At 36.1% G+C, this 27,716-nt stretch overlaps 2 protein-coding genes and 1 long non-coding RNA gene across 4 annotated transcripts in view; 1 reads left to right on the forward strand and 2 right to left on the reverse strand.

Annotated features, from left to right (window-relative positions):
• Positions 1 to 1,155: 1,155 nt before the first annotated feature.
• On the reverse strand, positions 1,156 to 7,271 carry tex261 (testis expressed 261). Its single transcript, XM_051901593.1, has 6 exons — positions 7,060 to 7,271; positions 6,157 to 6,236; positions 5,673 to 5,826; positions 5,515 to 5,582; positions 5,105 to 5,207; positions 1,156 to 2,601 (listed from the first exon to the last, which is right to left on the reverse strand). The coding sequence occupies exons 1-6, from the start codon at positions 7,127 to 7,129 to the stop codon at positions 2,486 to 2,488; spliced, it is 591 nt and encodes a 196-aa protein (XP_051757553.1). The 5' UTR covers positions 7,130 to 7,271; the 3' UTR covers positions 1,156 to 2,485.
• A 4,349-nt stretch (positions 7,272 to 11,620) lies between these two features.
• On the reverse strand, positions 11,621 to 27,643 carry shtn2 (shootin 2). Its single transcript, XM_051901572.1, has 17 exons — positions 27,432 to 27,643; positions 27,026 to 27,075; positions 26,181 to 26,241; positions 25,932 to 26,026; positions 25,193 to 25,373; positions 24,948 to 25,045; positions 24,204 to 24,285; positions 24,032 to 24,126; positions 18,741 to 18,875; positions 18,375 to 18,522; positions 16,057 to 16,228; positions 15,858 to 15,916; positions 15,588 to 15,688; positions 15,258 to 15,287; positions 14,951 to 15,004; positions 13,841 to 13,991; positions 11,621 to 12,003 (listed from the first exon to the last, which is right to left on the reverse strand). The coding sequence occupies exons 1-17, from the start codon at positions 27,463 to 27,465 to the stop codon at positions 11,855 to 11,857; spliced, it is 1,695 nt and encodes a 564-aa protein (XP_051757532.1). The 5' UTR covers positions 27,466 to 27,643; the 3' UTR covers positions 11,621 to 11,854.
• LOC127516744 (uncharacterized) overlaps positions 18,890 to 27,716 on the forward strand; it is a 58,973-nt gene continuing 50,146 nt past the window's right edge. For both annotated transcript variants that reach the window (XR_007931070.1, XR_007931069.1), the window contains exon 1: positions 18,890 to 21,574. This is a non-coding gene — a long non-coding RNA (uncharacterized LOC127516744). The remainder of the gene's footprint in view (positions 21,575 to 27,716) is intronic.

Genomic DNA, 27,716 nt, shown 5'->3' on the forward strand with positions numbered 1-27,716 from the left:
ACGAAAGAAAAAAATATATCATTGTTTTCACAAAAAAATATAAAGTAGCCCAACGGTTTTCAACATTGATAATAATCAGAAATGTTTCTTGAGCAGGAAACAAGCATATTAAAATGATTTCTGAAGGATCATGACACTGAAGACTGGAGTAATGAAAATTCAGCTTTGATCACAGGAATAAATTACATTTTACAATATATTTAAATAGAACATAGTTATTTGAAATTTTAATAATATTGCACAATATTACAGTTTTTACTGTTTTTGATCAAATAAATGCCACCTTTGTGAGCATAAAGAGACTTTAAAAAATCCCAAACTTTTTGAACAGTAGTGTATAAATATTTCACAATTGATTTTTTTTTTCTTTTTCACATTACAGTACAACAAAAAACAGTGCCTTTATTTGATAGTACAGTGTAGTGCAGAAAAAGGGAACTGAATTGGGAAAAGACCCTGAGCCGAGACTCGAATCGAAATTATGGCTCCGACACCTGGACGTGTTCTTTACAGGTTTTGTGAGATTCAACGGCACACTTTTCCGAAGCGCAAAAAATCTGGCCAAAGGCTAAAATTTGTTGAGTAGCTTTTAACTGCAACATGCCTCTATACATGCACACTCAAGGCAATGCTGACCATCATCAAGGTGTGAAAAGGGGAGCAGAAAACATCTATGAGGGCGAAAAAAATCTTCAAAAAGTTCCCTGATGCCGAACTATGTAGGTGTGGATGAAAGTTGAACTCTGAGTGAATGTGGTTTGGGAGCTGGAGGCGTCAAGGTCGAGGCTGCAGTGACCCGGGTCACCGGGCCGAAAACAGCTCTGCTGTCGTCATTGGATCCCAAAGGATGCTTGGCTTCACTTTTGACATACAAAACAGCCGCCCTTTTACACTGACCTAGAACCAGTTTTCCATATGTCGACTTTAACCTCAGCCATTACGAAACAAGCCACAAAACAGATAACACGAGCAAAGGGCAACTTCTTCCACCCTCCTAAGTGATTCACTCCCCAGATGAGAGCTTCCTGATGTGAATGTGTGCTGACCTTTCCTCAACCTCGCACTCCAAGTGTAAGATCCCGTCTGCCAAATAAAGAAGAGCAAAAATGTGTCCGTACGGAGGAAGAGTCAGTACAGACGGTGCCGCAGCCCCTCTGAGTCAGTCAGACATTTTATTAGAAATTCTCCACATTTAAACAAAATCTGCATTTTGGTCAAAGAGCTATATTACACAACCCAGATTTTATATTTAAAAAAAAAAAAAATTTGTTTTGCATGGGTGAATCTCACAAAACATGTTCACGAAGACTGAACAAGTCCAGATCACATTATACCCGAAAATAATGTTTGATGAAGACTAAGACTTTTTGCATAAACTTTTTTCTGATAATTAAGCACATTTAAAAATATCATACACATTTTTATGGATCAAAACTAATAAAATGCCATCTTGACTGAAAAACAATGTTTTTAAAATGAACATTTTAATATTTTTTGAAGATGTAAATTACACAAACATTTATTTTAAATAAAACATTTATTTTATTACCTTTTAATTAGACTGAAAAACAATGCTCACTTAATAATCCTAAAAATCCATTTTCTTGCATTTTCTTCTTTTTTTTCCCCTCGTGATTTTGGGGTGAAATGTGACCTGATGTTTCTGATTCCGAGATTCACCCACTTACATCAGATCCTTATTTGTACATGACAATGTTTACCTTTCAAAAACTCATACAACTGAATTTTATTAGATTTTTGTACAGCACACAAATTAAGCATGGCCAACACTATGCCTTCTCATGATTCTAGTATATTTAAAGCAACATTTTACCCCAAGAATAGCTTTTCTTTAATCATCAAACCACCGGATGATATAAAATGGATTTATAAAGCTCAAATGGAGCAGCAAGGACATTAACAATCCTTCTGAACATCAGATCATTAAAAAATTACTTGGTTAAGGACCTCAAAGCAAATGATTGTAGTGTAAGATGTGACTATGTACCCACAGTGAGCAAATGGAAGAATTTGGGGTAAAACATTCCTTTAAAATGTGAACAAAAAATCCAGACATATTCATGAGAGAACACAAACATTGGCTTTTGAAGTGATGCGATTAGAAGGAAATCAGCAGGAGCCTCTAGCGACGCTACAGAAGCCGAAGCCCCTTCCACAATCATCCACATACAGACAAGTCAAAAGATTAAGCCTTTAAAAATTAAAGACTTCTGAAGTCCTTTCATGGCTTTAGACGCCTAAAACACAATGAGCTGGCGACTCTCGACATGAATCAAAAGACAGATTAGTTCATTCGAGGAGTCTGTGCGTGTTTGTTCTGATGTGGTCCTACAGATTCAATCTCATGATCATCATTGCAAACGAATCCCTCCCACAAAAAGATGCTGTCCAATGAAAGGGGCCGGTGGCCTGAACAAACTCCCCCCCCCAAACCCTCCGTCCGATGTTTATTTCAACTGCTTCATCAGTACATCTTCTGTCGGCTTGGCAAAACAGCCTCCTTCAAGAAGGAGAAGATGAGCAGGATGCCCGAGCGCTTTCCACGCTTGCCTTTAGTGAAGTAGTTTGACACCACATCATCTGCGAAAAACACACAAACAGGAAATGATGAATATGTGTGTGTTATATCGTAGTGGTTAGACATGAGCGCTGTAAATGTCTGTCCAACACATCCAACTAACAGGGTAGAAGTGGGTGATAGGCAAAAATTTAAATCACAATATATTTTAAAAACATTTGGTGATTATGTAAGGAATAATTGACAACGGGCCGTTGAATTCTTAGAAAATAATGCACACCTGAGGTGGTAATGTGGCCATAACGTGAAGTAGAGTTATTATTTTCTAAGAATTCAACGGCCCGAAGTCAATTATTTCGCTTATACTACAGTTACCACACCTCAAGACACTGTTCTGATGTTGTATTTCAAGACATTTGTCAGGTTTTTGTCCTTAAAACACTCTTGTGTGTGGGACTAATTGCTTACGCATCTCATCCCAAGCCTCCGTTGCTAATTCCAAAACGTCATTTCAGAACTAGTAACGAAGGCTTGAGCCTTGATAGATAGCAGAATAATACGTTGATACAGTTATTAAAGGGTTAGTTCACCCAAAAAATGAAAATTCTGTCATTTATTACTCACGCTCATGCCGTTCCAGACCCGTAAGACCTACGTTAATCTTCGGAACGCAAATTGAGATATTTTTGTTTAAATCCGATGGCTCAGTGAGGCCTACATAGGGAGCAATGACATTTCCTCTCTCAAGATCCATAAAAGGTACTAAAAACATATTTAAATCAGTTCATGTGAGTACAGTGGTTCAATATTAATATTATAAAGCGACGAGAATATTTTTGGTGCGCCAAAAAAAAACAAAATAACGAATTATTTAGTGATGGCCGATTTCAAAACACTGCTTCAGGAAGCTTCGGAGTATAATGAATCAGCGTGTCGAATCCGCAGTTCGGAGCGCCAAAGTCACGTGATTTCAGCAGTTTGGCGGTTTGACACGCGATCCGAATCATGATTCGACACGCTGATTCATTACGCTCCGAATCTTCCTGAAGCAGTGTTTTGAAATCGGCCATCACTAAATAAGTCGTTATTTTGTTTTTTTTTGGCGCACCAAAAATATTCTCGTCGCTTTATAATATTAATATTGAACCACTGTACTCACATGAACTGATTTAAATATGTTTTTAGTACCTTTATGGATCTTGAAAGAGGAAATGTCATTGCTCCCTATGTAGGCCTCAGGGAGCCATCGGATTTAAACAAAAATATCTTAATTTGTGTTCCGAAGATCAACGAAGGTCTTACGGGTGTAAAACGGCACGAGGGTGAATAATTAATGACAGAATTTTCATTTTTGGGTGAACTAACCCTTTAACGCACTTGAGAGAGAGAGAGAGAGAGAGAGAATAAGCAGCATATGTGAATTAGCCTACCTGATCTGTGCGTCTCTAACGGCAGCAGTGTCTCTACTAATAGCGAAACTATAAGTTTATCTCAAGAACCTGCAGTTATTACCTCGCTGGTGAGTCATGTATCTTAAGTTGCAAAACTATTTTACTGATTAATTCGTCAGAGCAGCGCTGACCAAACGTTTCTATGCGAGTATTTTGTGGCAAAAACCATGACACTAATTTGTCATTTTCATCATGTTGTTTACTATATTTATTTGCTTGGTCGGTGTCATTGTGGGTTTTGTTTCTTTTGCGGTTGTAGGCTGTAAGAATCATTTGGCGAAGTGATATGGAACTGTAATGCGGTCAAGACCTGCTAGAACTACTTTAGCCATGCGTACCCTGAAAATAACTGCACACCTTAGAACGTTCGTCAGCCAATCAGATTCGAGCATTCAACAGCCCCTTAGTATAAAATCATAATATACACATTTTTGTAGAACTGAACACCCCCAGAAATTGACATTTAATAGTGAAGGTATGTAAATTACAAAAGCTGCCATACAAGATGCATATTTTTAATACAAATATTTTTATTATTTTATTTATTATTTTTATTTGATTAGACTGAAAAACAATGTTCAAAGTAAAATGCACATTTGAATATTTTTGAAGGCATGTAAATTACAATTTTTAATAAAATATTTTATTTTATTTTATTTATCTTTATTTAATAACACTAAAAAATGTTCAAAATAAAATTCACATTTGAGCATTTTTTTGAGGGAATGTAAATTACAATGAAGCAAATTTATTTTATTATTTAATCTATTTTTATTTAAAAAGCACTATTTACAATTCTACCAAATTACATTATATAGCGCACTATTAAATTATGTTATCTGCTCTGTTTAATTCAAACAAAAGTAGGCTCTGTATTTAATTGAAAAGCTTTTAATTTGATTCTGAAGAACCCATGCCCACTTTTTTACATATACGAAGTAATTTATCAATCCAATTACTTTTAATGACGGTGAAAAATAACATATGCAGATTCTGTTTGCACTGTTATATCACTCACCCCAGTAACTGGGTCAGTACAAGGATAGTTTAACATGCCCATGTGGTCATAAAGACTGTATAAAAACAAATTTGATAAGATCAGCTCATCTCTCACCTCCCTGCTGCACAGTGGATGGAAGGACATTCTCCCCGGCAGAAAGAGAAACGAAGAATGAGAACGGAATCACCCACAGGCATATTGTGAAGTACGCCAGAACCTGAAAACACAGAGACGTTAGTCTCAACTCCATCATCAAGTCATTTACCTGAATTGTTCACCTAAACATGAAAATACGGACATCATTGATTCAGCCTAATGTCTTTTTTTTTTAAGAAATTAATACTTAGCAAGGATGCATTAAACTGATCAAAACTGACAGTAAAGACTTATAATGTTACTATTTTATTTCATTAATAGGCCAATGTGAAAAAAATCACATTATTATTCATCTGATTATCAACCTAAATCTAAACTCCTGGGTTTAAGATTATATTGTTTCAATCAGTCAAAAAAAAAGAGCATACCTCAGAGAAAGGATAGTACTGCTCTGCAAAATACTGGAAGGCCATGTAGTGGTTTAACACAACCAGTGCTGGAAAAGAGAGCAAGAGTAAGAATAAAAGGAGACCACTGAAAAATATATAGGTTGTAAATGTCTCCTCAACTCCTCCGCATCACGCACCACATGACAGGATAAAGTTTGGCGAGGTCAGCATTATGTATGGAAACGTCTGAAGCAGACCAAAGTAAACCAGGTTTGTGAAGAGACCCACTCCGATCATGAGCGTTGGGAAGCCCTCAAACAGGTAGAGCCCCACCAGAACGGATGTGGAGAACTGAGAGACGAGAGTTAGACGAGTATGAGACATGAAGCATGTGTAACGTAACATCACACAAAGCATGCAATACTGTCTGGAGCGCTCAGCTGTTACAGAAGACATTCTCCTGGTGCTTACATCAGTACTGTAACAACCAATGCAAACACACTGGATATTGACAACACCAAACAATCGGATCAGATTTCTTCTCTCACAAAACGACACTGTTGACAAGACTAAAAGACTGGATTTGTGTGCTAGTCTCTAGATATGACTTGAGTTCCTCTTATATTAGTCTATCGATAAATCCTTAATAATGTAAGTTTTATATAATGACATAATACTCACCATAATCATATATTTTATAATGCGACTGGTTGCGACTGTGTACTCCTCTATTAACTCTGCCAGGTAATACAGTCCTGCAGCTGTGAGGACATATGACCAATAATAAATAAACATCAAAACAAACATGTCATACAGATCTTATATGTGGGTAAAAGTGCGTAACAATGAGCATCTTAGTTCATAAAAATATTTTTTTACAGCATATATGGAAACATTTGAAGTGCCACTGGTAACCTATCTACCTACCTATCTGCCTATCTATCTGTCAAGCCTCTGATAAATTCAGTGCTAGAATAGGAGTAAATACAGGTACAGGTGTAACTGCTGGTTTGACAGGTTGCCAAGTTCTCAGTCACCATCATGAACACAACTGCCTACGTGGACAGACACATTTGTGCTGTTTTTACTACACTGCCTCTAATCATAATGTGGCACACAGCAAGATTTGAAAGAATAAAATTAGCCATCATACATATGCAATAGACATTCGAATTAATATATGTATTTATGAAATGGCCTGTAACTAGACAAAGTGTCCTGTCAGAGATGTTACTTTACCCTAAATGATGTCAAATAAATGGGCGGAGCGATTAGTAATCAATACAGTCCTGTATTTTGCAACACAACAATGAGAAATATAAAAACTTTTGCAAGCTTGAAACACAATGAGCGTATTATTTCTTATGTAATATGACTTTAGTCAAAGAAACAGATATGAGCCAGGTTTTGCCTTAGCTCATCCCACTGTTATTCTATTCTACATCGTTCTTTTTTTTACCATAGCCAACTATTCATTGATGATAAACGGATATTTTATTGTTAATAAGGCGCGAGAGCTGAGGAATTTCTCTGGTCGCGTCAGCAAAAGGAGGTAGCGGCTAACAGTAGCAACATAAAACTCACCAATAGCGAGAGTAACGAAACATATCTGTACCACCAGCGACAACCAGCTGAGTAAATAAATAAACCACATCTTTTTAAAAGGGCTGCTCGAATAAATAAGTGACTTGTAAACAATAAAGGAGATGTGTGTCTCCGCTGCTAGGCTAACAACTGTAGTGGTCAAAGTTTCTTCTGCAGCTTCCTCAGCCGTAGCGCGAAGCTGAAGTGGGAATCTGATCACAAACAGCGCCACTCAGGCTGGAGGCGGTAGTGCACCTGTAGAGAACCAGGCAGTGGCAAGAGATTACTATCAGTTAGAAGTCATCAAAACCTGAGAAATAACACAAATGGAAGCATGGGAATTATGTAGTAATTCTACAGATATTAATCAAATCAAATATTTGTCTTCATAGATTAAAATAAAATAATAATATTATATTTTTAATATTATTTTATTTCTCTACAACACTAATTTCAAGCATGTTTAGAACAAAATTGTTTTAAGATCATGAAAAATAAATTCATTAATTAATTCATGTGTTTATAGATGGCAGGCAGACAGACAGAGAGACAGAAGGCTTTCCAAAGGGCCTCACACATTTTGAATTTTTTCACCAGCTCTTCGCTTGTTTTGGTCATGCATATTCCATCCACATCTCTTCACCTTCTTCCTCGCACAAACACAGACGTGCACACATCTAAATCAGACACCTTTCAGATTCTGGTGAAAAACATGAATTCTTTATAGTGTTTGTTAGATGGAAAGCTCTCTTAGGTGTGAGGAATCCTTAACAGAATGAAATGCCTTTTAAAAGGAAAGAAGCAAAAGTGAGTGAGAGTGGAAAATAATTGTACTCCATTTAAAATGCTTTTATCAAAGAAGAGGAGTGTGAAGGTGTTAGGAGAAAAGGCTGCCCTTTCCATCCCAGGTGTTTCCAGACGGACGGATAAACTAACCTAAAGGCTTTGACACTGCCAGCATGTACAGTGAAATATATTCTGATGCTCACCTAATATTAGTGTTTTATGGTTTTATTTTAAAAAATTAAAAAATAGACATTGTTTTAAGTTAACTCTCTGGTGCTCTTCGCGTGGCAGTCAAAAAATACAATTTTTTTATTTTAATGCAATACTTTATTTTAGTTTGATAATGTTCTTTATTTAATGTTTAGTATTTTTATGGGGTTTATGGTAAATTATATTTATGGAATAGTTATGATCCATTTATTACCTGTTAATCACATTTTTAATATAGACCTGAAAATGAAATTTCAAACTTAAACTGTCATAAATCTTGAATGCTTTGAAGAACAGATTTAAGTTTGGTCTCTTTTAAAAGACACTTGGTGGATTATTGCTAAAGTGAAAAAAAAAGTAAAAAATTAAGATTTAACTAAAGTTATAGAAGTTTAAGTTTATTGTTATGAAAAATGCATAAAAATAATATTTTTAAATGTATATAAAATATATATTTTCCAAAACATGATTTACACTAAAACTGTGAGAAAATCAAAGCCAAAAAAATTAAACAAGTTGTGTTCTAAATTTGAGGTTGATATCTCAAAAAATTAGCTTTCAGTAAAATTTTGTTTGGGCGCAGTACCAAACTTTTCCACTAGATGAAATTCACTTCTCATTAGTTTCCAATGGAGTCATTTTTGACTGCGAGGAGTAGGCCCACAAGTGTGACTATTTTTATCAGGACCATTTAAAGGGTTAGTTCACCCAAAATGAAATATCTGTCATTAAGTACACACACACATGTTGTCCCAAACCTGTAAGACCTTTGTTTGTCTTCAGAACACAAATTAAGATCATTTTGATGAAATCCGAGGGTTTCTGATCCACACATAGGCAGCAACGACATTGCACCTTTTGAGGTCCAGAAAGGTACTAAAGACATTGTTAAAACCATCAACAAGACTACAGGGGTTCAACCTTAATATTACGAAGTGACAAGAATACTTTTTGTGAGCAAAAACAAAACAAAAATAATGACTTTATTCAACAAATTCATCTGTCCTCTGTCATACTGCTACGTTATTTTTGGTTGCAGAACTTCAGTGTTTATGTCTGAACGCGGGCTCAGTATTGGCCGGCTCCTGCATCAGTATCACACGCGTACGTCATGCTGCTCACATGACAAGAAATGACATACCCAAACTTAAACAGATACAGTTCATGAACCCTTTGCACTAAAAGCATAAGTATGGTCTCATTTGAAAGCAGACACTTTGCAGTTTATTTTAAAGTCATAATTATTTTTTATAATTGTTGTCACAATAAAGAAAATAGTTAAAAATTGCTTCAAAGTTTTGAAATATATTTTTATGAAATATCTTTATGGAAATAAAAGTGAAGTTGGCCTTGTAGCAATCTAGAAATGCACTGCAGCTAAAGCCACATGTTATATTTCAAATCTGAAGATGATAAGTTTAAAACTCTGAGTTTTATTAAATGTTTTTCAAGACCATGTCATGTGACTTTATTTTGAAAAGACTCTAAAATGCTAACTGATGTTTATTGCCATCTTCTGAGCACCTATTCAATGTATTGTCTATATTGTTTTGTGGTGCTAATTGCCACATTCGGTTTCAGTCTCCCCTGCACACATTCACACCTTTCCGGCCTGGTTATGGCTCTAATTATTCTTTTTTTTTTTTTTTTTTTTCTCTATTATAATTATTGAAACTATATCTAATGCCCTTCTTGAAAAAAGAAAAAAAAAAATCAGTGAGCTTTACAATTCAAAATGATTTATTTCCATTACATTTGCTCAGAACAGGTGCATCTCTATGAGCTCGCTAGCATGTTAGCTTAGCACACCAACAAAACACAACAATTTATGAGATTAAAACCATGTTTTTGCTCCAAACTTGCAAGTGGAGGTTTTTAAATAACTCTCTGTGATGTGATGTGGCTTTGGATCAAAAATCAGACAGAAAATATATTATTTTATAGTATTCTGCGCAATGAGCAAAGCTATCTCGATTAGCATTGCATTATAAATATAATCTATTATTATTAAATACCCCACATGACATGAAGAACACAGATAGGATGGCAAAAACCTAGCTGTCGGAATCCATTCCCCCACCAATGTGATGAGAGATGTTGATGTAATGACTTATAAGATGCTTTTTCTATTCTGTGTGTGCATGGAGTTTAACCAGCATAAGTTTGATAAATATTAGAATCTCATTGTATAAGAAACATGGGGGAACAGAGTCAGATGGCAAAAATCCAGCTGTCAAAATCCGTTCCCCCACCCCCATAATGAGAGATGTTTATGCAGTGGATTAAAAAACACTGATTCTATTCTTGGTGTGGATGGAGCTTAACCAGCATCAGTTTAAAGATTTATTTTTTGATGTTTTTGCCTTTTATTGTGATAGGACAGTATGTAGACAGGAAGCAAAGTGGGAGAGAGAGGGGGATCAGAAAAAAGTCCATGAGCCAGGACTTGAACTCGGGTTGCCCAAAGCACAAGGGTACTATATGTCAGCATGCTACCCACTAGGCTATTGGCATTAACTAACCATCCTCAGTTTGATAAATATTAGAACATCATTGTGTAAGATCCATGAGGGGAACAGAATCTGACGGCAAACAGTCCTGCTGTTAGAATCCGTTCCACCAACCCCATGAGAGATGTTGATGTAGTGACTTAAAAGACACTGATTCTATTCTTTGTGTGGATGGAGCTTAACCAGCATCATATTAAAGATTTATTTTTTGGTGTTTTTGCCTTTAATTGTGATAGGATGTTGGGAGTAAGTATCAAAGTTATAAAAGTAATAAAACCTACTCATCTTTTTGATACTGGTGTTCCCATCATGCACTGGGGTATGAATAATTAGTTTTCCAGTTGTATTTAGTATTTACACTGTTTTATCTTTGCTTTCTTTTGTTGTTAGGTTTAGTAGCTTACTGTTTTGTGACATTTTCTGTTAAATTTTTTTTTTACTCAAAATGACACATTCATACTCAAAAACTATTCACTGATTGTTACCATTATTGTGTACCAAGTATTGAGGTCTCTGTGTTCAATTGGGTACCTCCATACCTATAGCCTATTGTGTATATATGTTGTCTTATATGAAGCAACATGTAATCTACCGCATTATTTACTTAAATGTACTTTAAAAAAATAGTGCAAAAAATTTGCAAAAGAAAAATGAAGTAAATTGTATTTCTTGTTTTTTCAGTGTTGGCTACATTATATTCTTTAATGACTGAGTTGTAGCCTTGATTCTAATCCAAATGAGATTCTTTGGTATTATTTTAACATTGCTGAACCTGAGCGACAAACTCACCAAGAATGGCGCACAATCACACCAGAGTGCAATGCTGGTTTTATGAATATAAAACAATGCCATGTTAAAGTAATTCTGAGTTTCAATGCTTTGAAAATGTCAGTGTTTGATCTGTGATTCAATACAATGAAAGAATCGTTTAAAGGTCCAAATACTTGAGCAAATCAAGTATTCAAGCAAGTGAATGGAAGAATTCATGCCTCAAAAGAACAAATGTCCAACACAACAGCAAACACAGACCGAGGGCAAAAAAAAGACAGACTGAGTATGTGCAGAATGTCTTTTATTTCTTTCATAATTCATTTTTGAATGCAGGGGTCCTTGGTTTTTCCATGGCTGCTTTCATACCACAGTTAACAGGGTTAACGTTTTATACAGCATTTATGTGACATTTATTCCAAAAGGCACATGGCAGAAGGAAATAGGTGTTGAAGTCATACTTAGTTCAACATCGTGTTTCTCAAAAGTGCAGAAGGTCAGACTAAAAGACCCCTCAAATCTCACTTTTCTTCCCATATAATGGACTCGGAAGCCTTTATGCGAGAGACTCTCTTCTCGCGGTTCTGCTGAAGTCTGCGGAGGACAGGGGCGCTTCCACTCTCCCCCGCCCAGGGCGAAGAGCTCGAGACCAGCACGGCAGCAGGTGGATCTAAGGAAACATTGACTTAAAGTTTTAGTTAAGTGGCTGTGTTATAATGCAGCTCACACAAACATTCATAACCAATCAATAAATGAGGAGGCAGCTTTTAAGCACTGCTGTGAAGGATAATTGCTTCGAAGTGCAACCAATTTGACCAGTAAATCTGATTCTGATATAAAAACCCTTTTAAAGTTTACTTTTACTCAAGATACTAATAAACTATTTAAAAAAAATCCTTTTTATCCCAAAATAATGTGTCTTTTTACAGTAAAAATATCTGAAAATTCTAAGATAACCTAAGAAGCAAAATTGCATAAAACATTGTTAACTTGTTCTCAGAGAGTGTATTTTAAGTTTGGAATATATTTTGTTTTAAGCATAAACCTCACTTCATGTGGACTTAATATTTTATTTCTTATTTACTTAAAGACATTTCTGCCATTTGTGAGTTTAGCCTACTAATGAACACTTTATGTAGAAATTAAGACTAGTTAATTTTTTAGTTTTAGACTAGCCTCCGATAGACAGCCATACACATCGATTTCTGGCGAAAGAGTAACCTCTGACCCAACGCATGATGTATTGACGAACGCGGAAGCACAGAGGATAGAGTAAAACAAAACACCTGTCATGAATTAGAAGTATAAAATGAGAGTTTTTAAAGAGAAATGTTGGAGGATTTCAATATAGTTGCCCAGTCCTATTTGTTTGAACTGCAAACTACGTCCTACATCGCGTCAGAGGTCACTCTTTTGATGTAAATTGATGCATACGGCCATCTGCTGGAAGCTATTTATTATAGTTTATAAAGTTTTAAATATGGATATTTTTCTTCAAAAAAAAACCCATCACTTCGCTTCAGAAGGCCTTTATTAACCTTCTAGTATGGATTACTTTTATGATGGATGGATGTGCTTTTTGGCTTTCAAAATCTCACACCCCCCCGAACATTATCAAGCTTGGAAGATCCAGGATATATTTTAATATAACTCCGATTGTGTTCATCTAAAAGAAGATAGTCATATACACCTAGAATGGCTTGAGTGTGAGTAAATCATGGGATAATTTAAATTTGGGGGGGAACTATCCCTTTAACTGAAAATCACCTGTATATTTACATTTACATTTATGCATTTGCCAAATGCTTTTATCCAAAGAGACTTATGTTGCATTGAAGGTACACATTATACATTTTATCCAATTATTAGATCATGTGCAAATTAATTCAAAATTCACTGTTTTCATCTGTGTGTGCTGATTTTTTCAATAGTAAACTTTAGGATTGACCAAGTATATTTAAATGAATTAGCAGTTTAAAGGGTTAGTTCACCCAAAAATGAAATTTCTGTCATTAAGTACTCGCCCTCATCACGTTCCACACCCGTAAGACCTTCGTTCATCTTCGAAACACAAAATAGGATATTTTTGATGAAAACCGAGAGTATCTGATCCATACATGGCAGCATCGTCATTGCACCTTGTGAGGTCCAGAAAAGTATTAAAGACATCATTAAAATAGTCCGTGTTGAACAGTGGTTCAACTTTGATGTTATGAAGCGGCAAAAATACTTTTTGTGCGCAAAAACAAAACAAAAATAACCACTTCATTCAACGATTTCTTCTCTCCCCTGTCAGTCTCCTACGCTGTTGACGTACTAAACACAGTTCAGTGCTTCCGTGTTTACATCCGAACGCCGGCTCAGTACTGGCTGACGCTGTACATGTGAGCACCAAAATTATCTTAATTTGTGTTCAGAAGATGAATAATTAATTTTCATTTTTGGGTAAACTAACCCTTTAAATTAAGCTGTTCAGGTCTGTGATGGAGTAAAGGAAGAGATGGTACCTTTGGGTTTAGTTGGAGGAGGTGGGGTCCCTTTTTCGTCCCCCATGGCCCGCCTCCTTCTCTGAAGCACCATCTGAAGCTCCGCCTCCCCAACATTACGGCTAAAGCGTTTCGTTTCCACCCTTCGAGGGCCAGGCCTCCTCATGGAAACCTGAGGAGAACCAGCCAATAAAGTTACGTTAATACAGTAAGCCATCATGAGAGGTGATGATAGTGATTTTACAGCGGTTAAGGAGTCCCAAACATTCCCTTAATTGTGGTAAAATCACCAACACACAACCCTTTTATAAAATGAATACAAACAGTACTATGATTAAGCAGACCAATATTTAATAAATCACAGTATAGTTTATTAGCTTATGATGTTTGCTACAAGTACAGGTTGGGGTCAGTAAGATTTTTTTAAGGAAAAAAAATATTTTATTTATATTCTGCAAGGATGCATTAATTGATTAAAAGTGACAGTAAACACATTTATAATGTTTCAAGAGATTTTTTTTTTTTTTTTTTTTTCAAATAAATTTTGTTCTTTTAAACTTTCTATTCATCTAACAATCCTGAAAAAATGCATCACGGTTTCCACAAAAATATTAAAAGAGCAGCACAACTCTTTTTTAATACTGATAATAATTATCAGAAATGTTTTTTTGAGCAGCAAATCAGCATATTAGAATGATTTCTGAAGGATCATGTGACACTGAAGACTGGAGTAATGATGCTGAAAATTCAGCTATGACATCATAGAAATGAATTATATTTAAAAGTATATTAAAATAGAAGACATTCATTTTAATTTGTAATAATATTTCACATTTTTTTACTGTATTTTTGATCAAATAAATTCAGCCTTGATGAGACATCCTTTAAAATAAACATGAAAAAAATCGTACTAACCATGGAATTTTTAACTGATGCATCAAATGTGTGTATGTGCACTTTTTAATCAATAGTCAATTTAATCCCAGATTTTATTTCCTATTTGAAAGTATATGAACTATGTATAGCCACTAGTATATTTCATTTTTGACCTTGCAAACAGCCATAGCCTGACTAATAAAAGTTGCTGTTGTAATCATACAGTAGTTCAGATTTTAAAAGATATTATTTTACCAGCATCCCCTGTAATTCCAGCACAGCTGATTTCCGGTTCTCAGACCTCTGCTCCTGTTATACAAATATTTTTGATTAGTAATATTTTGTCATTTCTGAACAGTTACATTGTGAACATATAATTCACAAGCAATGTAGCAAGTGGTTAGGCATGAACTAGTTTCACAGAGAGGGAAAATGGGAAACTTCTTCATACTTTAAAATTCAATAGCACTCAAGGGCACTGTACGTTGCAGGATGACCTGAAAGACCATTATAATGTGCAATTGCAGAAAAAAACGATCTGAAATAGTGTGGTATCACTAACCTTCCATGCAGTTTCATCCTCTGTTACAGCCTATAGAGAAGAGAAACCAAATGTCAAATATTTCAGTTTGTACTTCTATCAAAATTAAACGTCTTCATTGGCACTGGCACAATCAAGCACAATATTTAAGGCATGCCTATTATCTTAAAAAAAAGAAGAAGGTGTGTTTTAGTATATAATTGAAATGATTGCCCTACTGTATATGTGTTGTGCACATTCTCATACGGTTTCATTTCCTTCACTCGTTTGATTATTGTCATACAGATGGTGCCTTGCTCCGCACAATTTATTTCAGCAAAACATGTTATAATTCAACTGTGACAGACCCACCTGTGGCGATTTGAGAATAGGTTTAAGAACAATGCCTTTCTTGATTCTTTCCATCATTTCATCCACAGCTCTGGACTTCATGTCCTCCGTAATTGCGGGTTCTGTGAGAAAATCAACACAGTATTCATTGAGGATGGAAGAGCAGGGTTTACTTTCCTTGATTCAACGTCAACTTCTAAATTACTCTATTGTTTCTTACTGTCTGCCATGATGATTTTGCATCTTTCTATCTGGAATCACATAGTCGAACATAAGGTATGATTGTCTTACTCGCAGTTTGAGTGGTGCTGTCTCCACCCTTTTTTCTGTTCCTCAAGGCCTTCAGTGGGCTAAATATACAATTGATTTGCCATTAATAATATTTTGAAGCATTTATGTTGTTTGTGCTGTAATGTATTTTTATGTTTGGAATATTTCAATATTTGATATTGAAATATTCCAAACATAAAAATAAGTATTGAAGACTCACTCGGTGACAGCTGAAGATGGAGGAGGAGGTGGAGGTGGTGGAGGAGGAGGAGGTGGAGGAGGTGGCGGCAGTGATGGTGGACCAGCTGGATTTTCATTTGCCTCTTTTGATTGGTCAGATTGGATTGAAGGAAGTTGCTCCATTTCTCTCAGTTTATCCTGGAGCACCTTGACTAGTGTAAAAATAAACATTCCGATTAAAATATCATTTTTTATAATAAAATAATATTTTATAATAATAAAATTCAGTCTGTTCAACAAAATATAGAACTATAGAACACTGTAAACCATAATAAGTTGGCAGAAGTTAACAAACTCCAAGACTAAGTTAGTAGAACTTAAAAATTTGTTTTTACTGCACAAACATGCTAACTGCAATATAACTGAAATGTTAACTAAGCTAACTCATTCAATTGATTTAAATGTCATTAACTCAAATCTTTTACAATTAGCTGCTAGCTAGCAATTGCACACTTGCATGTGCTATTCTAACTTTATTATAACTTACATAATAATATAATTAGAAAAGAAATGAACACTATACATTTGCATGTATGCAACAGTCTTTAAATTATGCACTCCATCCTCGACCTAATCATCTCTACTGTTCACCACAAAGTTAACATTAAAAACTGCAACATAACAGAATCCCCTATAAATCCCAACATAACAGAAGTTTAAACACTAACACATCTGTCTGTCCCTATATTAATGGGTCAATGACGTGACAGGGTCATTTTTTTATCCAAAGGCCTTAATAATAATAAAAAACAAAGATATGACATCCAAAAGGTTTTAATTATATTTTGCTACATATAAAGGTATTTTGAAGTGTCAAAAGGTCATTTGGTTTAACATTCAAAGGCCAATACAGCCATTTCATTTGTGATTAAAATATCTTAAAATGTAATAAATGTATATATTTTTTATTCTGGCATGATTTTATAACATCATATATCAACATAGTGCAAAATGGTATTCAAATTATACGTAGAAGTCATTGCTTTGTTATGAGAAAGAATGTCCGGAAAAATGAATTTCATTGATGTCATTCGGAGTAACCGATATAAAGGGACCATTTTGGATCAAGTCATGCAGTCAGTATCATGTGACAGGATGTGACATCTTTCAGACATCTGCAAAGGACCACGTGGTTGTGAAGCAAAGTAATAACTCTATTTGAAAAATTCATGTTTTCACATTGCTCATACGCATGTCATGAAACATCAGGTCGGTATAACCGCTATAAATCATGGAAAATGTTGTAATATTTTAAAAACTTGTACTAAATATAAAGTGTTTGATTGTCCTTTTGCTAGCTAGATATCAGTCTGTTAGCATTGTTTAAAAAAATCGTCATTCAGTATAACCTGAAGTGTCATTCGGTAAAACCGAAATTTTGGTTTAACCGAATGACTTTTGGTGACAAATTTTGTCCATTTTGTAAAAAAAAATGACAAAAGCAGTGTTAATTGATTATATATAAAAAAACATAATCTCATTGTTAACACCTAATAAAACTTCAAAATTAATTACATCACCATTATGATTTTTTTACACTTTTAAAAAACTTATTTGTCAATGACCCTAATATTGTGCAAAAACACACAAAAGAACACCTAATTTCAACATTTATTCTCCTTATGCAGTCTGACACAAAGCATGCTGGGAACTAAAACTCTGCTGCACTCATTCTGTTTAAGTTTAGCTTAATAAAATCAGTTACTGAGTTCATTTAACTTTTTTCTATTAAGTACAATGAACTTTCGGTAATATTTGAGCTAAATAAACTCTAATTTGGTTTATGTCAGTGTTCGGGTTTACAGCGATGGAAAATTCAATTGCTCAGCAATGGCTCTTTCAAAGCTCTGGATACATGATAGATGTCTCAAACATGTTTAATGTAAGCATCAATTTATATTTCTCAAATTGTCTCAGATGTTTCTCCTAAAATTTCATAAAAAACCAAAGTAAATATAGTGCTATAAAATTATTGTGGAATCATTTGGTAAGAACATGATGATAAGTGTTTGAGGTAATATGGAAACTTTGGTTGCAGACTTTGAGTTTGAGACATTGTTGAGATCTCTTCTGAATCTTATGAGGAGACAGATGTGAGATCACATGGGCCTTTACTCAGGTGAAAAATCTAAGTAGCAAGAGAGCAAAAGGAGGACTGCCTCCGTTTCAATTCACTGCTGTCTTGGTGAAACATTTGAGATCTCATAAGTTTTTGTCTTTTCATTTGGGGACCCTTTCATGAAATCGAAGGTATTTTTTCAGCATTATAATGTAGATAACGTTTCAAATAAGACCTACTTTCCTTCTGAAGTGCAGTAACAGATTGCTGTGAGTCTCTCAGCTGACACTCAATCTCGCTCCTCTCTTTCTCGCTGATCTCCAGCTTTGTTCTTACTGCAGTCAGATCTGTCAGAGTGTTGAGATCCTCAGCTGCAGTCTGTGACAACTATATATTAAATAAAAATATATAATGATTTTTTTTTAATGCACAGCTGTTATTTATTTGCACATGATGTAAAAAGCAGGGGAAACTGGATTGGGTAACACCATGAGCTGGAGTCAAACGTTTGCCACCCACATAATCATCATAATCATAATCATAACTCCACGTTTCCGACACAAAACCTGGAGCGTTATCATGCGCAGATACACTGACACACTCACCTGGTTTTGGTAACAGAGTCGTATCTCTTCCAGAGCTTTGCTGATGTCAGTCACTTGACTCAGAGCCTGTTGTAGCTGTTTCTCAGTCTCTGCGTTCTGAATCTGTCTCTGGGCTTCCCTCTGTTTCACCAGCATCTGTAGAGGTCGATCAATCACTCGATCAATCACCTGATCAATTGATCAATGTCTATACAGCAACTCTAATATTATATTAAACAAATAATACAAATGACTATCTGTCTGTCATTCTATCTATCTATCTATCTATCTATCCATCCATCCATCACGCCAAACTTTAAATCTCTCTTTAAATAACCTTCAGACTTTTTCCGAATTTTTAAACATGCTAACATTCAATGCTCATTTTGACAACCTTTCCTATTTTTTCTTTTAATTGTTGAGCTTAGTGGGCCTGTAAATTATTCATGCAGTGAATTATCTGAAAGACTTTCATTCAACAGAACAAAACATCAATTGAATCAATTCACACAGCAAAAAAAAAAAAAAAAAAATGGTTTGGGAAACCAAAAATCAAACCATCCATTATCTCTGTAAAATTTTAGATAACAAGAAGCATGCTTGCTGAAAAGCAGAAGCGGCGAGCAGGAAAGGGAAGTGAAAGTTTGTCATGCGTTGGACGGTTTGGACTCTCACTTCTCACCTCCATTTACTGCCCTTTCGTTCAGCTTGCAAGAAACGCGGACCTAAACCACCAGGCGCGACCCCTGTGGAGGTACAATTATAGGAAAAGCGCATGTGCTTGACGAGTAAACGGGCGAGGCTCTTTGTGCAATGATGGCCAGTTTTTTCTCCCTTTCGAATTAGTCCGTCATTAGACCCTCTGTGACTAGAGAAAAACACTGCACAAGAAAAAGATGAATGTGTTTTCAAAACAGAGGGAAAACAGACAAATGGAAGGGGTGGTGATAAAGAATGTCATTCAAGCTGTGTGGTGTGTGGCCACACATTCAGACTGAGTTTGAGTGGTGCGCGAACCGTCGGGGGTCCCTTTCACAGGTGAAGGCCCCCTGTTGGGACCCCCATTATGTCTGTGTCTGCAAATGGAGAACAATATACACAAAGCCGACAAAAGAGATGGCAGATAGGAAGTGTCAAACAAGGACAGGGGTTTAAAGAGCTGCCGATTTTCAAACTGCCATCTCGATGGGTGCTAATTACCGCAGGAAGAGACGAGGGATGTAAAGACAGATGCCACTTTTATGCAGAGATGCTCATTTAGACTGAATGAACGCTAAACCTACTAGTATTAACAGAGCCAGCGAGACTGGCATGGTCAATGAGTGTGTGCTTGTCTGTGTTATCTCAATCCAGTGTTTTCTTTTCTTTGTTTCGTGTTTGTTTCATTAATGCAGGTCCATAGTCGTAAGTGTGAATTGACCCGATCCAGCCCAAAACTCCCATGGCCCTTGTACACACTCGACTAAATCGGAAGATACTGCACTTCCTTCCATCTACTGTCTATTGATTCAGATATTGCCATGTTGTCTGCCAGGGCTCTTAGGCCTCTGAGCGAGAAGTGTGTTTTTATGTCCTGTCTTGAGAACAGACACTCGATAATTGTGATTAGATTACATTAAATTAACATACCTTGTCAGTATCTGCTTTGCCTCTTGCTTTGTAGACTATCGCCATTCATATTTATGTTTTTTTATACATTTGAAATCTATTTTATTTTCTACTTTATTTCTTACATATCTGTTATGATTAGCTATTTTGTGATTATTTTGAAGTCCTTTTATGTAAATCACTTTATATTACTTTTGTGCAGCCTATGAAATGTAGTAGCCTATATGAATAAACTTTGCCTTTAAAATCTTGAATAAAGTCCTTGTTAACAGCTTCGAAGTTAGGTGTGAAATTCGTTGCAGAATCAATCCAGTCATAAGCTTTATGTCGAATGTCACGAACAAACAAACAGGATAATAGGTCTTGTCACTTTGGCTTGTCGGAGAAAGTGTTCACAGCAGTATGGATGGCGATATTGACTTTTAAAGTAATCAGCTAACCTAGTTTTTGTTGATGCCATTTTATTCAATTTTAATATCCAAAAGTTAATAAGAATAAAAAACTTTTAGATATCAATCTGCATGCGATGGACGTTGGTTATGCTCATATTTGTTTGCACCTTTGAAGTCATCTTAAGTAGCTAAAACAGCTTTATATTTAATGAAGCGCATACAAAAGACCTGAACCGGAAGCGATGCAACCCGTTTTACAGAATAAGGAAGTTTGTTGCACATAACCCCCTTCCCTAGGAATCCGTGCGATCATAAGTTTTGGTTGAGAGAGAAATGGTTCCCAATGCAGATTTCGCTCATGTTCACGCGAAATCGTCTCATTCACCAACAGGTTTGAAAATGACTTCTGTGTGGACCTTCTTCCTTGCAAAATCTCTTCGAAATTTCTCGAATGTGACCGCAGCTTTAAATTGTTATTTTTAAATGCTGGTAACCCTTATACTATCATGCCATTATTGTTTTCACGCAACCAAACAAAAAGTATTATTTATTATAATTTCAAAAATGCACCGTTTCCTGTTGGTTGCGCGCTCTTTTGAACGGCCTGTTTCACACAGAGTCATTTCTACAAGATGGCGTCAAGCGTTTCTGCAGCAAACAGAAGATAATTTGATTTCCGGTTCGTTTTTTGCGATTTAATAACGGTCAAATTCATGATTAATTTACGCGGAACTGAACCCAAAGCATATCTATAAAACACTCAAGTCAACTGAATTCAGTCAGATTTACCGACTAGAAAGTGCTGTTTTGTGCCTGTCCCTGCGTGTGGCATTGATGTCTTGTTTCAAATAACAGGTGAGTAGTTCGCGCCATTATTGTTTGTTGCTTGCTTCATAAAACCCTATATTGCAAAATATTGTGTTTAAAGTGCATTTTCAATTAGTTATCTGCTGGGTTCACTGTCTTCACCGCGGCAAAAATAGGCTCTGCTTCGTGAATGTATTCGCAGCGCTATTTGCACACCACAGACGTGTAAACAAGTGAACACGTCGAGTGTTTCTCAAACGCAACGCTGTGTCCTTCCTAGTCCAGTTCTTTGGAGACTTGTATAGGCTAGTTCTCTTCAGCATTAAACGCTAGAATGAGACTGACGGTTTAGTAAGTGCGCATGGATACATAATACATTATTCGCAGTTTAGTATTGATTTATTTACAACAAAACAAAAATAACAACTTTATTCGACAAACTATTCCCTGTCAGTCTCTTATGCAGTTGACGCAGTAAGCCCAATGCAGGCTTCCTTGTGTACGTCTGAACACAGACTCGTACGTAAACACGGAAGCCTGCACTGTGCTTACTGAGTCAACTGCGTAAAGGTGATGATACACGGGGCGACTTTTTGAGCAATGTTGGGCACTTTCCCATTGAGAATGAGCAACAAATTTATATCTGGATACTTTAGATCGGTTGTGGGCAATTTTTTGAGATCCTCCAATCAGAATGCTATTAGCCAATCACGTGACCGGCTTGGAGATTTCAGAAAAAAAATCAAACAAGGTGGCGGCCTCTCAGCGGCAGTGGAGCGAAGAAAAGGAGAGTGAACTTGTATCTTTTTACGCTGGTGAGTTGTCATGTGTCAACCGAAAACAGGTTACCTCAGTCATTTAATGCTTAACATATTAACAGGTGTCCAATTTAATGTGCGTTGGCTGTAATTTAGCCATCAAATGTTTTCAGTTAAATAATAAAAAGATGCATTCTGTTAAATGTCTGTAGTGGTGTATAGGCTGTAGGGCATATGGCATGTAATAAGTAGCTTTTGACGCGATCGACGCGAGTTCGAATCCGCCTTTTGCCAAACTTGCTCTTCTCCCTTTTCCTATCACAAATCAGATTGGAAAGGCAGTTATATTTAATAAAAATGAAGAAAATATTTTAAATAAACAAGTGTTTAAAATAAACTATTTATTGGGTTGGCAATAGATTTGCTTCTCTCTGATTGGTTGCTGCCAACTGTCCGTTGCCCTGTGTCGCACCAGGTTGCCTGTTGACGGCAACATTGCTCAAAAAGTTGCCATGTGTATCATCACCTTAAGAGACTGACAGGGAAGAGATTGTTGAATAAATTCGTTATTTTTGTTTTGTCTTTGCGCACAAAAAGTATTCTCGTTGCTTCATAAAATCAAGGTTGAACCACTGTATTCATGTTGACTATTTTCTAATGTTTTTAGTATTTTTCTGGACCTTGAAAGTGGTAATTAAATTGCTGTCTATTGAAAAGTCAGAGAGCTCTTTCATCAAAATGCCTTAATTTGTGTTCCGAAGATGAACGATGGTCTTACGGGTTTGGAATGACATGAGGGTGAGTAATTAATGACAGAAATTTCATTTTTGGGTGAACTAACCCTTTAAATTGAGATGTCCTTTGACTGAGCTTGATGACGTGGAAGCTGAGATATGCAGCCTTACGACACAGCCTTCTGATTGAGAAGCACCCTTCATATTCGCAGAAAGGAGTAGGAAGGCATCGAGATGTGTCGCAATGTAATGTTTGCATAACATCCGCTTCGTATATGATATCCCATGATCCTGCGCACACATTTGGCGGTTGGTTGAAAGAATGAAATGGCAGAGCATCCTAAACTTGTTCAAACTGCTCAAACTGATTCATTTGACGCTTTGTTCACAGCTATACAGAACTTTTCCTGACAATGTTACAGCTACTCAAGTCAGCGAATTGCTGTCGCTCATTTGCTGGCATTTTGACAACACGGCCTCTAAATGAAAAGAAAGACTGTGTCCGAAATAGCATACTCACTTGAGTAGGTACTTATTTTGAATAAGTAATTGCTTCATGGCTGCTGAAAAAGTATGTTCTATAGTATGAGTGCGTGTAGTATGTATGATATTCGCCATGTTTGTGTGACCTATCAGCATCAGTTATTACTTCACTGCCATTCACAAATCCTCTCCCGTGGCCTCATGGGATAGTAAAGTGTTCATCGTATGCACACTTTAGAAGCTCACCAGAAGTAGTAGATCATCCGGGTACTTTTTGCCTACTCTTTTATGAGTACTGTGAATTCAGACATGCTTCTTTTGTCACATACTGTTTTTCGCCTACTATATAGTAGGGAAGTTTGTGATTTTGGATCCAGCCAAATGTTAAATTAAAAGCAGTATGTGTGAATCACTGGGCAATGAGGCAGCTGCCATAGTTTTCGGGTGTCTGTGTTGTGCTATCTAACTTCAGTCATCCTGACCCCACTGTCAAATTAGATTATTTCTGATTTCTCCAATTCAAAGAGTACCTGGTGTGCAAAGACTTCAGCATGCTGCCTGAGTCCTTGCTCCATTTCAAGCTTCTGAGAAATTTCTGTAAACTCTTCTGTAACCAGCTGGGACACTGGGGACAGAGAAACTACAGTGAATCTGTTGTTCTATACGTGATCATCAGTGGTAAAATATATTCGGCTGACTCACCTCTCTTCATTTTATTCACAGTCCTGCTCTGCTTACTGAACTTCCTCAGAAGGGCCTCTTTCTCTCCAACCTCCAACACCAACTTAAGAATAGAAAAAGAGTTTGAAGTTTAATGAAATTTGAAGTTTTAGGATTTAAGCCCACATATAATGAAAGTAGAGCACAGATGAGCCCCATAACGATCTGTAAAATTGAAGGGAAAAAACATTGTTAACATTGTCTTTTGAGGCAAATTGTTCATAATTTTGTCAGAATGCTCTGACTTGTACATGTAGCTTTATATGAACATACAATTGCAGAATCTGCAAACACCTACATACACCTTGCAGAATCTGCAAAATGTTAATCATTTTAACAAAATAAGTCATTGATTAACCAGTTAATGACACACAGTATTAAGAATCAGGCATATGTAATCTAAACTTTTTAACAGGGTAATTTTTTGAAGGAAAAAAATGTTGATCCTGGATCAACATTCCAATCAACCAATCAGATTTGAGAGACAAGTTTAAAGTTTATCAAGTTTAGGCTTACAACCAGGGTTAGGTGTTTCTACATCAGTGTTATTCACCTATCATTTCCCTCTGATTTTAGGGATAATTTATGGGTAGGGTCAGGTTTAAAGGTAGGGATATGGTTAGCAGAAAATTTTCAGACAGGAATTTTGGCAAAATCAGGACGTCTATATTTTATCTGGGCTTTCATGTGATTATGGTCCCATTTTCAGACTCTAGGCCATTATACCTTTTCCTTCAAATCTTCCTTCTCTTTCTTAAGAAGCTCCACCTGCTCACTGAGTTGAAATTTCTCCCCAAGTAACCGGTCTACAGAAGACTGCAGTTCTGTAATTACAAACAGATTGGAGAGAGAGAAAAAAAATGTGCCAAAATCCTCACTTTATCTATTCTTGGACAGCCTTATTATGGGAATGTATATTTTTAACCGCTTTCAAGGCTTGTGTTATTTAGAAATGAGGTTACGGGTCCCACCTCTAATTTGGTTCTGACTCATGAGAAGCGGATCTTCACCGCCGTCTTCCTCAGGGACCGGCTCAGAGCTGGGATCAGCCTCGGCGTCAAGGTTCAGGATGGAGAAGTTTTCTGGCATTTCTTGAATCAGGGGAAGTATAGCTTGGCTTTGCCTCTTTAATGTCTTGAAATCTTTTGTCACCTGTGGGTTCAAAAGTCCCAAAGATTGAGAAAGGGTGGCATGGTGACTTTTTTACAGTGTTAAGCCTCAATATGAGGTTTGTTTCACCATTTTCTTTATCAATCAAATACATATATACTGTATAATATTTGAAGTTGAATGAGTCTATGGCACCATTGGCCAGGTCCATAATCCATCCTTGAGTTAAACTCAGTTGCACTCTTAAAAATAAAAGTTCCAAAAGAGTGTTTTCACCACAATGCCATAGAAGAACTATTTTTGGTTCCCCAAAGAACTTTTCAGTGAACGGTTCTTAAAAGAACAATTTTTTCTTAGTGTGAAGAACATTCTAAAAATCTAAAGAACCATTTTCCACTATAAAGAACCTTTTTTGGAATGGAAAGATTCTTCCTCTTGGAACTACAGATGCCAATAAAGAACTTTCATTCTTAAGAGTGTTGGATAAATGACTCAGTTTGAAAAACATAATAGAGCTTGTAACCACTATGGGGGATGTGAAAATAATCAACAGAACAAATACAAGCTGTTAGACTTATGGGAAAAGGGAAGTGTACCTACCTTCAGTGCGAAGGCCTCTGCAGTCTCCCTGCAGGACCGCTCAATCTGAAACTGCATCTCTAAAACATCCAGCTCCTTGAGCAGTTGAGAAGAGGCTGAAAGTTATTTAATTCAAATTAGTGACACTTCAAGTAATTTATATTGCATTGAGTTATGCCAAGGTTTGGCCATAAATGTTTTTTTTTTTCCACGGTAGATGAGTTGATATGAGGATATTGCAATACTAAAAGACTCCCATAGATATCTCACCCTCCTCCATCCTTGACAGCTTTTTATTCGCCTCATCTCGCTCTTTCTCCAGAATCTCACACTGTATAGCAGATTATACAATGACAGTCATTTAAAAAAATTGCATAAAAATCCATTACTGAAATATGGGTGCAGCAGTCAAGCAAAGACTCTGTTTGCAGAGATTTATTGGCTATGTTTGAAATGGCACACTAGCATAAGAGGACAAATAATGCATGATTATGTGCTTCATATTGTATTTTTACTCTCACAATTGCAAATTTATTTCTCATATTTGGGATATTATTTCTTGTTATTTAGGCATTGATTTGTAGTTGCAACAATGGGGCCTGATTTTATTCGCCTCCATATTGCTCTTACTGTTTCTATGAGGTACGGATATTGTATGCTGTTTTCAAATCTTCTGGAATAGCAGATGACCTGCTACATTTTTACAGTAGAGCACGCTGTAGAATACTGTATCCCATAATGCACTCTGCTCTGCTTTGCAATATGCATAAAAAAATCATGTGACATTAAAGGGTTAGTTCACCCAAAAATTCTGTCATTATTTACTCACCCTCATGCCGTTTTACACCTGTAAGACCTTCGTTGATCTTCGGAACACAAATTAAGATATTTTTGTTTAAATCCGATGGCTCACGGGTCTGGAACGGCATGAGCGTGAGTAAAAAATTTTCATTTTTGGGTGAACTAACCCTTTAATCTAGCGTACTGCTGTTAAAATATGTTGCATGTTTTACATACTATTTTTAAAAAAGACACATATAGTGTATACTGTGCTGTATAAGTAGTGTTATCTTATGCATTCTGAACAAAGCCAAATTTACTTAAGCAGAAATTACCTCAATGTCTCTTTCATCTTCTGAAGACAGGGTGTTCTCCTCTTCAGAATCTAAGAGGACAACAGCTGAACTTTTCAGATTGTTCATGCATTTCATCTATATTTATAGTATTAGTGAAAGCCAGCCATATTAATGGTTTCTTTATTGAAGTTTTTTGCTATACATGCAATGTTATTATTACGGATATCTGTAAAATTAGTCATTAATGAAAATCTGTGGTCAAATGTTTTTGTATGACCATTGTAATTTAATTTCCTATATTGCTGTGGCAGGTTCACTGGACTAATGACTGACTTTTATCTGTTACTATTAACATAGTTAATTACCCAGCTTATCCAGTAGAATAAAAGACAATTTTTAGAGTTCAGAATGAACATTTCAAAAGGAGAAAAAAAATGTATCCAACCTGAAATTATTTCATCAGATCCAAGATTCCACATCTTTTCTCAAACTTCTTGTTAGCGTCTGAGCTTCTAAATCCTTCTCTGCTTCTGTGTCTGTCGCTTTCTGTATGACAGTGTACTTGGTAGGAAGAACTGAAACTAAGGTGCCGCTCTGCTTTTAATTCTTCCTATTTTGTTACGTAAAATGATACAAAAGTCCATTCTGCTTTGCCCTTTATGGTTAACTGAGTCAACAATGGCTATTTAGAAAAGATTTGATAAAGCAACATTCATCATGCTTGTCCCTT

Source organism: Ctenopharyngodon idella, chromosome 7, assembly GCF_019924925.1.
Source record: "Ctenopharyngodon idella isolate HZGC_01 chromosome 7, HZGC01, whole genome shotgun sequence".
In the NCBI taxonomy this organism is placed as follows: domain Eukaryota; kingdom Metazoa; phylum Chordata; class Actinopteri; order Cypriniformes; family Xenocyprididae; genus Ctenopharyngodon; species Ctenopharyngodon idella.